The 12977-nt window shown below is 43.0% G+C and overlaps 1 protein-coding gene across 4 annotated transcripts; it reads left to right on the top strand.

Moving 5' to 3' along the window:
- The first annotated feature begins 29 nt into the window (after nt 1-29).
- usp48 (ubiquitin specific peptidase 48) lies at nt 30-12485 on the top strand. Of its 4 annotated transcripts, none has more exons than XM_070903419.1 (27): nt 30-163; nt 694-814; nt 1066-1207; nt 2070-2197; nt 2350-2474; nt 3784-3892; nt 4078-4211; nt 4382-4467; nt 4824-5003; nt 5252-5389; nt 5641-5790; nt 6167-6367; nt 6791-6902; nt 6998-7140; nt 7619-7672; nt 7830-7954; nt 8135-8257; nt 8378-8439; nt 8670-8780; nt 9008-9138; nt 9554-9660; nt 9785-9892; nt 10464-10646; nt 10830-10955; nt 11050-11098; nt 11204-11230; nt 11683-12485. In XM_070903419.1, the coding sequence occupies exons 1-27, from the start codon at nt 30-32 to the stop codon at nt 11703-11705; spliced, it is 3132 nt and encodes a 1043-aa protein (XP_070759520.1). In that variant the 3' UTR covers nt 11706-12485. The 4 variants fall into 4 exon arrangements, with proteins under 4 accessions (XP_070759520.1, XP_070759521.1, XP_070759523.1 ...); XM_070903420.1 differs by having other exon boundaries at nt 1066-1220; nt 2065-2197; nt 4382-4473; nt 7610-7672; XM_070903422.1 differs by lacking the exon at nt 6167-6367 and having other exon boundaries at nt 1066-1220; nt 2065-2197; nt 4382-4473; nt 7610-7672.
- Nucleotides 12486-12977: the final 492 nt, after the last annotated feature.

The following is a 12977-nucleotide window of genomic DNA, read 5'->3' as shown; positions in this document are numbered from 1 at the left end:
CTGAGTGGTTGACGTTACATCGTAGGATTATGGCGCCCCGCTTACAGCTGGAGAAAGCGGCTTGGCGTTGGGTGGAAACGGTGAAACCAGAAGAAATCAGGCAGGAGCATATCGAACTAGCATATCGCGTCAATCTCTCGGCCTGCAAGAGAGGAACCTGCAGGTACAATATTAACATTTCTGAGCATGGCTCTGTTGTGCTTGCATGTGCCAGTAAAGAAATACCAGCAGCAGATGTGAAATGTGATTGCAAAGACGGGGGCTTATTTGCCAGCTCCGCAGAGGGATGTGCATCAAAAGTCTGACTTGTTTACTTGCTTCAGCCTAGCCCTCATAGCATGCAGGGCAGCTCTGTGGACTGTGTATGAAAAGTCATGTAGATCCACTCCACTCTTCAATTCGGCATACCTCAAATTGGCTCTAATATACAGTATGGTGGGCACTGGGCATCACAGTGAGCACCCGTTCCTACAGTTGAAATGTTACTGAACTTTATCATGCTCTGTGGCTGCTAACTGCGTTTAAAACGCTAATTTCAAAGGGTGTGTAGCCTTGTATGCAGAACATCATTAAACTGTTTTTTTAGATGGAGTTTTACATGACTTTTGCCTCCACATAAAAGAGAGATGCAGATAGATGTTACCTCTAAAGGTAGGTGTTGGGATGTTAATGATCATGACTTGCTTTTTGCAGGAGGAACTGCAAAGGGAATCCCAACTGTCTTGTGGGTATTGGTGAGCAGGCGTGGCTTGGGGAGATTGATGAAAATGCCTTCCACAATATTGATGACCCAAATTCAGAACGTCGAGACAAGGTATTTCTGCGGCCAGACATACCGCAAGTTGTTTGCTCACCTGCCTTTTTTTTTTTTTTTTTCCCACAGACACATCTCTTGTAGATGGACTACTTAAGTCCTGGGAAGTTATTATAAAGCCAGAGATGGAAGAATATCTAAAGAGACAGTTGATCCTCTTTCTCTTTCTCTCTCTCTCTCTCTTTCTCTTTCTCTCTCTGTCTGTCTGTCTGTCTATCTGTCTGTCTCTCTCTGTCTCTGCCCCCTTCCAGAACACATTTGTTGGCCTGACCAACCTGGGTGCAACATGTTACGTCAACACATTCCTGCAAGTGTGGTTCCACAACCTGGAGCTGCGTAGGAGCCTCTATCAGTGCCACAATTCCCGAGCACAGGAACACAATATTGAGTCTGGTATAACTGAAAACTACATACTGGGGATGCTTCTCTACGTTTGTTGATTTCCTGGTTTAAGCCAGATATTGTGATGTATTTTCCACTTCTTTGTGCATACACTTCAAGTAGTGCATGTACAACCAGCCTCCAGTGTTATCCTGGGGTTTCACTGTCACCACCAGAGAGATTCAGGCTTTCTTAGTACTGATTAGAGCAAAATGTTTACATAAATTCTGCAAGGTAAAGACTGTCATAGACATATCTACATGAGCCAAAAGCAGAACTGATCAAATCCTTTACCAAAATCTTGATTTATTGTGTCCCGACTTATATAAGATACAGAGTCACAATAATGCAATATTTAAAGTTTATTTAAAGAGGTTTCTAGTTGTGTCATTACCCTGACAAATATACAAGTCATTAGACTGTCTGACATTTCTTTCACATATGAAAGCAGAAGGCACTCAGAAAATACAAACGACCTCCAATGCAGAACAAATATCCACCTAAATGTTATACCCAAAGAAATCATCAATATCAATTCATATCAAATTTGTTTATTTTGATTATAATTATTTTGTAAACCAATAAAACTCCACAAACATTGTGATCCGTTCATAAGTTCTGGATCAAATTCTTTTCATTTTACAAATTCTTTCATTTGTTTTTGCACATGGAAATTGGCAATCTCTAGTTTTTCTTTAATAATTTCACGTGACTAAAATGATTCGACAGGGGTGAAGGCCCACTTGCGTGTTGGCTAGTGTTTTAACGTGGCTGAGGCTAGCATGATGCTGCAAATTCGTATGTTGACTGCTCTGCAGGTTTTTACGATGAAACCATTTCATTCTCTCAGACAGACGTCTCTGCCTTTTTTCAGATTATGAGCCTCAGTCCATATGTGAGCATCTGCAGTATCTGTTTGCACTCCTGCAGAACAGCAACAGAAAGTACATCGACCCCTCAGGGCTGGTCAAAGCACTGGGCCTGGACACAGGACAGCAGCAGGTAAATCACTGCATGAAACCTGACAAATTAGTGTAACTTAAAAAACAATGGAGGATTACACAGCAGGACTAACACACAGAATGGGACTGCCAGCATGTTTATCAGTGGTGAGGTTTTTGAGTGCACTGAATTCAAACCTCTTTATTTTTCAGGATGCACAGGAGTTTTCTAAGCTTTTCTTGTCTCTGTTGGAGGACACACTGTCCAAGCAGAAGAACACCACCCTGCAGAATGTCATCCAGAGGCAGTTCTGTGGACAGTTCTCCTACGTTACTGTGTAAGACCACTCGATACTCAAATCCTGACACGAGTTAATGTTTGAGTTATAAAGTGTTGGATATCCAAACTCCTCAAAATTTCACAATTTTGTATTTCGTTAACTGCGTGCTGTTGCAACCAGAGGCCAAAGTGAGCTGAATGTTGTGCACATTTCTGAGCAAGTCACAAAGACTGTGATATTTTGGCAGATGAGAACATTTTATATTGATAATAACATAGGAGATAAAAAGACAATACTGGCTTGTCAGGCAGGTGAGGGCACACTGGCACCACTCCACAAGGATGTTTCTAGAGCATTCTGCCATCACAGATAATTGTAAACATCTGTTGCAGATGCACAAAATGTGCTGGCTTTATGTCAAAACGGTCTATTTTTGCATTATGGCCCATGTCTGGTCGCACAACTCCTCCTTTGCTGAAGTATAAATTAGGCCTTAAGGGGCGGTCGGACCGAAGATTTGCGACGAGATGAGTTGAAAGTTAGTCGGTCTGCAACATTTATACCAATGTCATTTCCATAGCAACGACTGGCTTTTTTTTTGGTAGCTAGATATAATTTGTAGTGTATTAGAATATGAACTGGCATTTATCACCTTGATGGCCTCACAAAAATACAGGCTGGACCTCAAATGTGAGTGAGGTATAGGGCCTCGGCTCACAGCTGGGACCAATCGTACAGATACCCCTTTCTGTTTTTCACAATTCTTTGGATCATGAACATTTAGTTACAAGTTCCTTTTTAGACCGTGTCATATATTTGACTTGTGTGCCATGTCGGAGAATGCCATAATATTGAATCCAGGAACAGGTAGGGCTTTTGCTGAGGGGAAGTTTTCCTGTTGCTCAGGGAGATGTGCTGTTCGTCTTTCTTAAGGACATTTTTTTGTTAAAAGTCACACGTCAGTTGTGTGACACTTTAATCAGACGTGGTGCCAGTCAGAGGTTAAATTAGGTTTAACAGCCATTTATTTAACATTCTTCAGGGAGATGAAAGCCCTGTTGTTGTCACGTTAGTGAAGGAAGCTAGATACCAGGTATTTTTATAAGGCTTGGTTTAGTGAAGGTAAAGGTTATGGTTTTTTATTACAGTCATCATTTGGATTGGGACCAGAATCATGCAGAGGCACACAGCTATTATTTGGTTGGGAGTTAAGAGTTGGAAGTTCAGGACTCGCAACATATTGAATTGAAATCATTCAAATTGACATTGCATATGAAAACTCATCACGGCAGCAAAAATGACCCCACTGACAAGATAATGTTCCGCTGTGCTGGGATCTGTTCTCTTGGTTTTGGCCGTTCTCCAGCTGTAACCAGTGTGGACGATCATCTGCGCTGCCGTCCCGGTTCTACGAGCTGGAGCTGAACATCCAGGGCCACAAGAACCTCACCGAGTGCGTCACGGAGTTTCTGAAGGTAGCCTTCTCATTCCCTGCCTCGCCAAATGTCTCCACGTCCACTCCTGTAAATCATATTTGGAGATGAGGTGTATTGCATAATGTTGAGTGTATATGAACAATATAATTGGGAAGATGGCAGCAAAGTTAAATGTCTGCGTCGGAAAACGTCTCGTGCATTTGTGTGTCATTTGCAATTTGCAGGAGGAGAAGCTGGATGGGGAGAACCGCTACTCTTGCGAGAGCTGTCAGAGTAAACAGAGCGCTACCCGAAGGATCAGACTGCACAGCATTCCTCCGACCCTCAACCTGCAGCTCATGCGCTTTGTCTTTGATAGGTCTGCCATCACTTTGTACTGCATTGCGCAAAAAAGGCATAGCATATATAGCACACATTGTGACTATGTCACTTTTGCAAGACGATATATTCTCTCACGAATTACTATTTAGTGCTTTTTGACAACAAAACCGACAAAAAACAGTTTATTTTGCTGATGTTCTTCTCCAGACAAACAGGCCACAAGAAGAAGCTCAACACCTTTATCAGTTTTCCAGAGCAGCTGGACATGGGGCCTTTTTTGGAAGGAAAACAAGGTATTAGCAATATAAATCTCTGACACACACACACACACACACATTCTGCACTTTCACTTAACAATCAGTGCACACCGGCATGTGTCAGCTGTACAGAAGAAACAAAATACATACGCTACTCTTTATCTCTCTCAATTGAAAGGACTAAGACCAAGTCCTTTTTGAGTTCAGAAAGCAAGAGTGAAATTTCCAATAGTCCTCAAAACGTGGCCAACAGTGTCAAAGCAGCCTCATATCGGCGATGTATTGCTACATCTTGTCGCCAAGCAACAGCAGACATTTCTTGCCGGTGACTCCTTTTGAAAAGTAAGCGTGCTGATACTTTTGCGTGTGCGGACCGACTTGTGTCTCTCTAGACCAGAAGTGTGTTTATGAACTGAACGCGGTGCTGATCCATCGGGGCATCAGCGCCTACTCGGGCCACTACATCGCCCACGTGAAGGACGCGCGCACCGGCGACTGGTACAAATTCAATGATGAGGAAATTGAGAAGATGGAGGGCAAGAAGCTGCAGCTTGGCATTGAGGAGGACATTGGTGAGTAATACAAAATGGACACTGTATAGTTACTGTATAGCCTGATGTAGTGCTATGTTCTACCAGTCGTATTGTTATCCGGTATTATTTGCAATGTAGAATAATGTTCTTCACTGGTAAAAAAACAAAACAAAACATGTAAGCCAGTTTTGTGGAAAATGCGTACTCGCGATCATGTGTTGTCAGCACGGGTCACGTCAACTTTCTCAAAGTTGTTGCTCTTCCTCATTGGCCTCCTTTCTCCCCAGCTGAGACAGTGAAGTCCCAGACGCGAAAGCCAAAGTGCAGTAAAGGCTACCACTGCTCCAGAAACGCCTACATGCTGGTGTATAAGGTCCAGGAAGAGGAGAACTCTGATCCCTCCAGGACCAATGTCGAGGTGCCAGGTGAGCGGCAGAACTTTAATCAGTTTCACATTTTTGCGTGGTTTTGTGTGTGATGTGTTGCTATTCCTTGACGCGAACAAAGATGGCAGCCAGACAGGAAAGCAGCGACAAGTTCTGGTCTCTATCTTTTGTTTGCATCAAGGAATTAAGACACGCCTTGAGAAACCTGTTTTAATAGTAAAGATCCAGGTTTCAGCCTGCTCCATGTTGCTTGTCTGAGTGGTTTCTTTTACCCGTGTCCTGGCTCTCAGCCTTCCTTCAGAGGCTGGTGGACCAAGACAACTATAAATTTGAGGAGTGGTGCAGTGAGATGGCCGACATGAGAAAACAGAGCGTGGATAAGGGCAAAGCCAAGCATGAGGAGGTGAAGGAGCTCTACGAGCTTTTACCCGCAAGAGACGGTCGGTAAAAACATTCCCTGATCACCCACAGTCCACCTAACAGAAACACTAAAGCAAGTGTACATGTTTGTTGTGACACGCTAAAAGTACAGGCATTGTAGTGAAGGGACAAGTCAAAGTACTGGGGGGGGGGACAGGGGACCTGATGTGCAACAGCTCCCCTGTCTGTAGTAATACTGTTAGTACAACACAACACCCTACTGAACCAGGATGATTTGTGATTTATGCCAAAAGCAAATATTGTGTCTTGATGTGTATTAGAATATCAACCGTACTTAACATGTGTTTTTATATGGATATTGATTTTATACAGGGATTAAAATCCTGCCCTGTGTCTCTTTTATGTTTGATGTGTTTCTCCACTTTCCCGCCTCAGGCGAGCCGTATGAGTTCATCCCCCTGGACTGGTTGAAGAAGTGGCTGGAGGACTCCACCGCCACAAAAGAAATCGACAACTCCCTCTACCTGTGTTCGCACGGCAAACTGCACCCCGACAAAGTGGGAGATTCCAAGAGGGTTTCCCTGCAAGCTGCTCAGCTCCTCTACGAGCGCTACGGCGGGGGGCCGAGACTAGACGGTCAGTCAACCAGAGGGTGTGGTCTCTCCTGCTAAACTGAGGAGGTTTCAGTGCTTCCAGTTCAATAGTTACACATGCTTAGGTGTCACAATGATCAGTTTACTGTTCTGAAATAAAAATAAAAGTCATCAAATCAGGTATGTACGCATGTATTCACAAGCTTTAAGCATCTGGATAGTAGTATGAGGTATGTTTTGAGTGTTTCATTCTATGCTTTCACAGGGGTTGGTTATGTTTGCAGGCTGTTCACTTTAACTAACTATATAAAAATGGCTGATAAGTCTTTTTGTCAAATCAGGAAATACTCTGAAGCACATCTCACTCACTAGAAGAAGAAAAAAACCCTTATCCTGACTGCTCCTAAAACAGCAACGTTAGTCTTCTACATGTCTCACGTATTCCACTTTTTGTGTGTTTGCTCAGGCTCCTCTCTGTGTAGAGAGTGTGTTGGCCAGCGATGCCGAGTGCTGCGGCTGAAGAACCAGCTCAACGAAGACTTCAAGGAAGTCTCCAACCTGGTCAAACGTACGCTCAGGTAAGCGCGCTCAGGTTAAATGACGTTCGCTCAGACACACACCCCTTTACGTTAAATCTAGCGTCAATTTTTCTGTCTGTCTGTGTGTGTGCCAGTGGTGAGGGCTACTGGGTGGGCAAAGCATCTCTGCGTAGCTGGAGGCAGTTGGCTCTGGAACAGCTGGAGGAGGACGAAAATGAAACCAAACACAACAACGGCCAGACCAATGGACAGGGACCACACACCCACAACAGCAAAGGTAGGAGGACTGGATGCCTGACCTGTCAACCAGATTGGAGAAAAGAAAATAATGTCACCTTGTGTACAAGACATTTGCTGCTTTTCACACTCAACACATTTGTCTTTGGGAAGGTTTGTCAGGGGAAAAAAACCAAACAACTGGTAACTTATAATGGGCATTTGTCACTGTTGTTTGACATTTTACATGAAATGTAAAATTAATTGATCAGCCATTATGACGTGAGATCCAGTGTCATTTCAACTGGATTCTTTTAAGTCCGTATGATAATGTTGATCTGTGCGTAAATGTTGTACTTGTCGAAACCTAGTTCCTAGAGCCACGCTACTAGCATAGCATAATATGTTCATATTCATCTGTTTGGCGTCCTTTTTTATTTTTGATTTCCTTTAACCGACAACCTCTCTGGATTGTGAGCATGGTTAACATTTTTGGTGAATTGTTTGTTTGATTGTAGAGTTCGGCCCAGAGCTCTCAGAGGGCAACGAGGACGAGATGAAGACTTTCAATGAAGACATTGTCTGCAGTCACGGTACTGTCCCATCATCAGCACCTAGACTGATCTTAGACAAATACTTTTAACAATGACTTTGCACAAACAAACAAAAAATGTTTTCATTGCTATTACATAATCTTTCATATGTTTTGCTGTGTGTGTGTGTGTGTGTGTGTGTTTGCTCCTGCTGTAGGGGCTCTGAGTATCCTGGAGCCTGAACGGAAGCTAGTATCCTCTGAAGTTTGGACCAAGCTGAGGGCATACTTCCCCAAAGCCCCAGAATTCACCCAAAACCAAGAGCCCTGTCAGCAGTGCCTGGTGCGTAGACATTGACATTCAATTTTTGTTGATACCCCAACATCTGCATTATTTCTCCAAAAGTATTTCCTCTAAGCCTGCATTCAAATTGGAAATGTAAAAGGTCTGCTGTAGTTGCTTCTCTGTGATAGTGTGTTAGTCGTGGAGGGGAAAAAAACCCTTTCCTTCTTGTGTGTCCAGACATTAGAGCAGGAAGAAAAGGACAATGAGGCGGTCAGTAAGATGATGGCCCTGGACCAGAAGAACCAGCTGCTCAACCTCTTCCATGAGAAGAACCGGCCAACACTCACCAAGTGGCCTCAGGTAGACACGAAGCAAAGCGCCGAACCTGTCAATCCGTCCATGTGACCGTGCGTGCAGTACAATGATAACAAACTGTGATTCAGGTGGATGCAGTAAGTCCTCTCTTGTTCGTCTCCCCAGGGCACCGATGTACTTTACATAGTCCCTCTGTTTTTTGTCGACGAGTGGAGAAAATTCATCAGGTATGTTTTTGTTTCTGCAGTGAAACTAACAAAATGATATTACTGTTTTGTTGTCTCGTTGTCAAAATACATGTTTTTGACTGTATGCGCTCAAGAACAGGTTGCATTAAGATTGTCCCTTTTGGTTTCTGAGTTGGCCGGTCTCTAATGATTGTGTAATTGCATGTCAACCTTTCAAATGGTCTTTTTTTTTTTTTTTTTTTTCTCCCATCTGCGTGTGCGTTTTGTAGGAGGCCCACTAAATCCTCTCCAGTGTCTAATGTGGGCAACACTCTGCTGCTCTGTCCCCACGGAGGCTTCATGTTCACCTACGACTCCCTGATCAACGGGGATGCACAACAGTGAGTCCTGCTTATTTAACCGACCTATAGTTCTTGTTCCCACGCACAAAACCATTAAAGATAAATTGTGTTTCCAACTGGACGGGCAGTTGCGATTTGCCGTCCCTGTTTTAACTCTACTAATGCTAAACCCTGAACCCAGTGAGGCAGCATCGGCCCTGACACTGTGTGTGTGTTACTGGCTGGACACTGCCGTGGTCTCATGTCGTGCCGTTTCTCCTGCACAGTATAGCTCTGCTCTGGCCCAGCGAATGGGAAGTGATCAGCAGACTCTTCATCGTGGACCAACCTATCTCCATCCACTGCTTCAAACAGACCACACCGAGTGGCCCCACCACTCAGTACACCACTCAGCCTGGTAAGAGTGAATTAGCCATGGGGACAGTGTGTTTGTTGTAATTGTAATCACACTCTCTCTGTGGAGAGCAGAGGCTGTAGTCAGCTACATAGACAAAATAATACTTTTTTTGCTAGTCACCATTATTAGCTTAAATCTATGGCATTTTACTCTGCTTAAATTAGCCTAGCGACTAGCAGACTTTTTCCTCTACTGATAGCTTTTACATGTTATTGGTACTTACGCACCGTTTGTTGAAGTCACTGCATGTCCCGGCAGAACAGCACAGTTGAATTTCATTTCACCCGTCTCTCCTCCGCTCCGCTCAATCGTCCGCTTTGGCTTCTCAACATCCTTGATTTGATTCATTTGATATTGACGTGTGTGTGTGTGTGTGTGTGTGTGTGTGTGTGTGTGTGCGTGCGTGTGTGCTCAGATCTGTGTTGGGAGTGCCGAGAGAGCTTCCTTTTCCAGCAGCAGAGGGACCTCAGAGAGTATACCCAAGCAACCATCTACATCCGCAAAGTCATTGAAGACAAGAGGGTATGAAGAGAAAAAAAGAACAGTGACAACTGTATTTTTTCCTCCACATAATACCTAAAATGAGATCCACAGATTTTCCATCATAAGTCTCGAACTTTGTGTTGTCACGTTGCCGTCTGCATAGTTGATAAAGGAGGCGGCTCCGGAACTGAACGCCAGCAGCTCCGAGGCCGAGGAGGAGAAGGAAGAGCATCCGAAGGTGGATGGAGAGAAAGACCCGGACTTCAGCCAGGTAAGTCCATTACCACGCTGTAGCTGTAAACGAATGGATGCTGCTGCACACACAATATCAACTAACTGCTAGCAGCACCAGAACACTACAACTAGTCACAGTGACAGTAGTTAAGGCAGCCAAATACTCCTTGTCTGAAGTTAGTGAAACCTACAGGCTTCCGCCATGTGACTGTCCGTGATTGGTCTAAAATAGTCACGTGACTGGTTGTGTTGCTTTGCACAAAAGCATCTCTCTCTTTTCTCGTTAATTTCCTTTTATTTACATTATTTTTAGCATTAGACGGAGTAAAACAACTTAAATCATCAATTCTTTGTTGCAGCCATTGTTTTTTTTCTCTCACCACAATTTCCAGTTTCCTTTGGTTATAATTGTGCGCCTGATGTGTGCAGTATGAATAAATGAAGTAGCAGTACACACAGGTTACCTTCATGTTTGGTTTTATCTCTAAAAAAAAAAATGTCTTGACAGTTAAGCTCCTTTTTTTCGTTGTTAGCAAAAGACGATGGAATAGAGTCGTCATGGATCGGCAGCCCCTCCCACAGCTAATAATCCGATGACTTTCTTTCAGTCACAAGACGGTGCAAAGCGGCTAAAGATGAGCGACAGCAGCGCAGCGTCTGCAGCTGCTGCTCCCGTGACCAACGTCGCCAAGCTGGGTGGAATACGGAGAAGCACCCGGCACAGGAAACTGCGAGGAGAGAAAGCGCTCATCGTTTCAGCGAACCAGACGCTTAAAGAGCTGAAAATACAGGTGAGAGCTCCGCGGGCACCTGAATCCGAGCCCGGAGCGTTGGAAATGACATGTGAAAAAGATATACTTTACACAGGCATGTGGAAGCCCTTAACCAGAGCAGATTCTGTAATAGAAGTGAATATTGTGCTGACTGTAATCCAATGGTAATGAGTGGCTGACTTTGCTGTGCCTCCTCTGTAGATTATGCACGCCTTCTCCGTGGCTCCGTTTGACCAGAACCTCTCCATCGATGGGAAAAGTCTGACAGACGACTCGGCCACACTGGGCAGTCTGGGCGTCATCCCCGAGAGCATCATCTGTCTAAAGGTACATAGGAGCTTTAAATTTGGCTCCCATCACATCATCTTGATGGTGATTTCCACACATTATCCTTGTTTTTAATTCCATTGTTTTCTCACAGGCTGATGAGCCAATAGCAGACTATGCTGCAATGGATGATGTCTATCAGGGTAAGCGGCGATATCTTCACCTGTTCTACCTTGATTTAAAAGAATTTAAAAAAAGATCATAATTATGCTAATACTGTTTTCTTATATCTTCTACTTGTTTCACAGTGAGAATGCCTGAAGAGGGATTTAAAGGTGAGCGTGCTCTTTTGACTTGAAAAGGATTTTCTTTCCTTCATCCAGCAGGAAGTTAACATCTAACATCTACCCTTTTATAATCAGACTTCATTCACTTCATTATTCTGTTTGAATTGCTGTAAAACATGAGAGGTGTGGATGAGATTCAGAGGTCTGGACCCAGGCTAGACTATGGGCTACACATTTTAGCATAGCATTGTTATATGTACCTTGCCTCGCCGTAGAATTTCCAACTCACACTTTTAATTTGTTCTAGTGTAGGACTTATTTTTAGGGCTTGGTATTGAAGTGTAATACTTTAGATAGATTTCATGATGTTTCAAATGAGGGTTTTGTTCATTTTATACTGTATTGGGTGGCCAACTCTTGGACTTGGACTTGTGTTTTTTTGGTGGGAAGTGTGTTTGGGTTTCCGATTTTGATGTGATCATTTCTGCCCCTCTCTGCAGGCACTGGGCTTCTCGGTCACTGAGGAAAGCTGTGCTGTAGCTATGCTTGAATTGGACAGATGACAGATGGAAATTTGAAGAAGAAGAAAAAAAAAAAGAAGAAGCTTGAATTTGTCAAGTGTCCATATATAAATAAGTGCTTTAATTTGTTTTTGTTTTTTTACGTTTTGAGTAGGCTTTCTTTAATAAAACTGTGACTCTGTTGCAAAGCCGCTGTTTTTCCCTCTACATAAGGTTAGCTGGCCTTTTTTTGATCTTTAAACTTCCTAATCATTCTGAAGGACTGTGTGGTAGTGCTTCTGCCTGGCTAATAGAAGACAAAAGGTTGGGGAAGCTGAGTGGGTCCATTGTAATCGGAGGCTTGGCTTCGGTTGAGTTCTCCTGTTACTCAAGAAAATGGGCTTTGTTTTTTGACTCTTTTAAATTATGGCAGATGGAAAAAAAAAATATCACAACAAATGTTCTTTCTTTCCATTATGTGGAAGCTTGCGTTCTCACTGCAGAGTTTTCCAGGTTTGTCAAAAGAATGCACAAGTAACTGTTAAATATTACAAATATAATACAGTATAAACTGCTCTTAAATGTTAGAACATTTATTACCTCTACAAGCAAATCTATATCTATATACTCCATGTGGCATTTAGAGATACATAGCTACACGGTATGTATAGAGGCTGATTCCTGTATACGTTTCAGCGGCGCAGACCTCGGGAGGTGGAAGTGAGAAGCAGAATGCAAGCAGTGATATGTCCTGTTCTTTTCACTGTTATTTCTTATGGACAATAAAGTTATTTTCAAAGCAACCTGTCCTCGCATGCTCATCATTATTAGATTCAACTTGCTGCCAAGTAGAATGTGTTATTGATGGCACTAGGATTGTTTCGGTCCTGTGAAGGCCAATACTTTATGCAGCAGCATCACAAGTGTAGTCATGAAGTAGTCACTGTTCCAGTGGGTTATTTCTTCAATTCTTCAAGTGAATTTCCATGTATTAAGCTGTCCCCTAAATTCCGGTTGTTTTATTGCTAAGAACATGTTAGTAATCCTCTTCTAACAACAGGAAAATGCCCAGCTCTCGTATCTCGTAAGTGGGTAATTCGGCTAGTACAATTTACAGGAAGGTATTTTAATTAATTAATTAAATGTAATTGTGAATTTTATTCATGTGGTCGAACAAATCTATCTAAATTAATCGAGTTTCCTTAGATGTTCTATACTTTAAAACAAGACACTGGACTTTTAAATATATCATACTCCACATTAGCTGTTTAATAATGATACTAATGATTAATGAT

The sequence above is a fragment of the Enoplosus armatus genome, chromosome 3, assembly GCF_043641665.1.
Source record: "Enoplosus armatus isolate fEnoArm2 chromosome 3, fEnoArm2.hap1, whole genome shotgun sequence".
NCBI lineage: Eukaryota > Metazoa > Chordata > Actinopteri > Centrarchiformes > Enoplosidae > Enoplosus > Enoplosus armatus.
Note: the sequence above shows the minus strand (reverse complement) of the source record. Positions and strands in the feature narration are given on the sequence as shown.

What these genes read in the sequence shown, in the direction of transcription:
- usp48 (XM_070903420.1), top strand. Translation starts at nt 30, where the DNA reads ATGGCGCCCCGCTTACAGCTGGAGAAAGCGGCTTGGCGTTGGGTGGAA. An exon ending in GGAAGGAAAACAAGGTATTA is followed by an intron (nt 4,474 to 4,823) that starts GCAATATAAATC and finishes GTGTCTCTCTAG; the next exon opens with ACCAGAAGTGTGTTTATGAA. An exon ending in GACCAATGTCGAGGTGCCAG is followed by an intron (nt 5,390 to 5,640) that starts GTGAGCGGCAGA and finishes CCTGGCTCTCAG; the next exon opens with CCTTCCTTCAGAGGCTGGTG.